We start from the raw sequence: 1887 nt of genomic DNA, 5'->3' as shown, positions 1-1887 counted from the left end.
GTAGGGGTTCCCGAGCTATGAATCTTGGATCGATGGGTAACAGAGAATGTAGAGACATCATTTACCCAGGTTCGGTCCCCTCAAGGAGGTAAAGCCCTATGTCCTGCCTGGTTCTATTGATGTGTTTGTACAACAATTATAGAGATGAAGTAAACCCTAGGTGGGTATGGAGATAATGATTCTCCACTCCTCTACGGGCTAAACCCTCTAGTTTATATAGACACAGGGGGTGCCTAGGGTTACATATGGTCGGTCACCATTAGGGGATAAACATGTCGGTTTTGTTATCCTGCCTTGGAGGATTTGCCAAGTATTTGAAGGTGTCCTTCCAGAGCACGAGTTCGCTGTAGTCTGGTTTTCCGTTGATGAATCAAATAGCATCTCACCAGTCCGGCCCATGAGAGATAGTCCGGCAACCCAAGGACCGCTTAGTCCAGGACACCCTCATAGTGCATTGCATATTATGCAATGACGATGCAAGTGCCCCAACTCTACTATATTTGGTCGATTGAGAATCATTTTGCATCCATCATTTTGTCATGAAGAGTTCTGGTGTACTATATGTTGGGGAATGTAGCATGCAATTTCAAAAAAATTCCTACGCTCACGCAGGATCTATCTAGGAGATGCATAGCAACGAGAGGGGGAGAGTGTGTCTACGTACCCTCGTAGACCGTAAGCGGAAGGATTTGACAACGCGGTTGATTTAGTCGAACTTCTTCTAGCTCCGACCGATCAAGTACTGAAGGTACGGCACCTCCGAGTTCTGCACACGTTCAGCTCGATGACGTTCCTCACCCTCTTGATCCAGCAAGATGTCGAGGAAGTAGATGACCGGCGATGTGCCCGGCCTCGCCGCCTTCTACGAGGAGGTGCTGGGCTTCGAGCACGTCCCGGCCCCGACCTACTCCGGCTTCCAGGTCGCCTGGCTCCGCCTCTCGGGCTCCCCCGACGTCGCGCTCCACATCATCGAGCGCGACCCGGCCGTCGCCGCCGCCGCCGCCGCCCCGGGGGCTGCGCAGAGGGGCGCCACGCCCGCGCAGCTGCCCAGGCGGCACCACCTGGCCTTCTCCGCGCAGCTGCCCACGGCTCCTTCCTCTGGGGCTAGACGCACCTCCTGCGCAACATCGTCCGTCGTGGCACCCCCGCCCCCGGCGGCGGCGGCAAGCGCAAGGATGCGGGGGCGTCTGGCCTCATCGACGACGAGATGACCATGGTGGCCACGGAGGTGGTGAGGCTCAAGAAGGAGCAGAGCACCAGCGACGACAGGGTGGCCACCATGTGCCACCGCGTGCAGGAGACCGAGCGGAAGCCCAAGCAGATGCTCGCGTTCCTCCTCACCATCGTGTCCGCGTTTGGGCGAGGCTGCTACTTGATGGCGACTTCGGCAACGTGTCCGCGTTTGGGCCGGACGCCATCGACTTTGCGGGGTTCTACCCCGACGACGCATTCACCAATGCGCCGGTGCCAGTGGAGGCGGCCGCCGGGTCGGGCGGTGGTGGCGCCGGCTGCACGTTTGCTTTTGGAGTGGATAGTGGGTACTGAGTAGTGACGCCCGAAAGAAATTGCGCCGCCCGCGTGTGCTAACTGCTTGGTTTATGGCCGAATTATTGGCATTGCGTGAGTCTGCCATTTTGACCACTACAGAGTGGTTCAACATTGAAGTATCAACATTTATCAACAATTATCCTAGGGTTAAAAGAAACAATTAAATAACATGTTTATTTTTATTATCGGGCAGTGCCATAAAACCACTATGGGAAGTACCACTGATTCATTATGAGCAGTACTGTTTATATAACTTAAGCAATACAAAACATTTTTATTACCTGGTGGTACTATTGAATCACTCTGGGCAATACAATTTATGTATTTTAAGCGGTACAA

At 54.0% G+C, this 1887-nt stretch overlaps 1 protein-coding gene and 1 pseudogene across 1 annotated transcript; both read left to right on the top strand.

Moving 5' to 3' along the window:
- Positions 1-830: 830 nt before the first annotated feature.
- LOC119366660 lies at positions 831-1082 on the top strand (the record flags this gene model as incomplete). Its single annotated transcript, XM_037632434.1, has 1 exon — positions 831-1082. A coding segment is annotated over exon 1 (252 nt), but the record flags the coding sequence as incomplete, so codon positions are not given.
- Positions 1083-1084: 2 nt separating this feature from the next.
- On the top strand, positions 1085-1545 carry LOC119366659 (annotated as a pseudogene).
- The last annotated feature ends 342 nt before the right edge of the window (positions 1546-1887 follow it).

This window comes from Triticum dicoccoides, chromosome 2B (assembly GCF_002162155.2).
Source record: "Triticum dicoccoides isolate Atlit2015 ecotype Zavitan chromosome 2B, WEW_v2.0, whole genome shotgun sequence".
NCBI classification, from domain to species: Eukaryota; Viridiplantae; Streptophyta; class Magnoliopsida; order Poales; family Poaceae; genus Triticum; species Triticum dicoccoides.
This window is presented reverse-complemented; position numbering and strand designations above follow the sequence as displayed.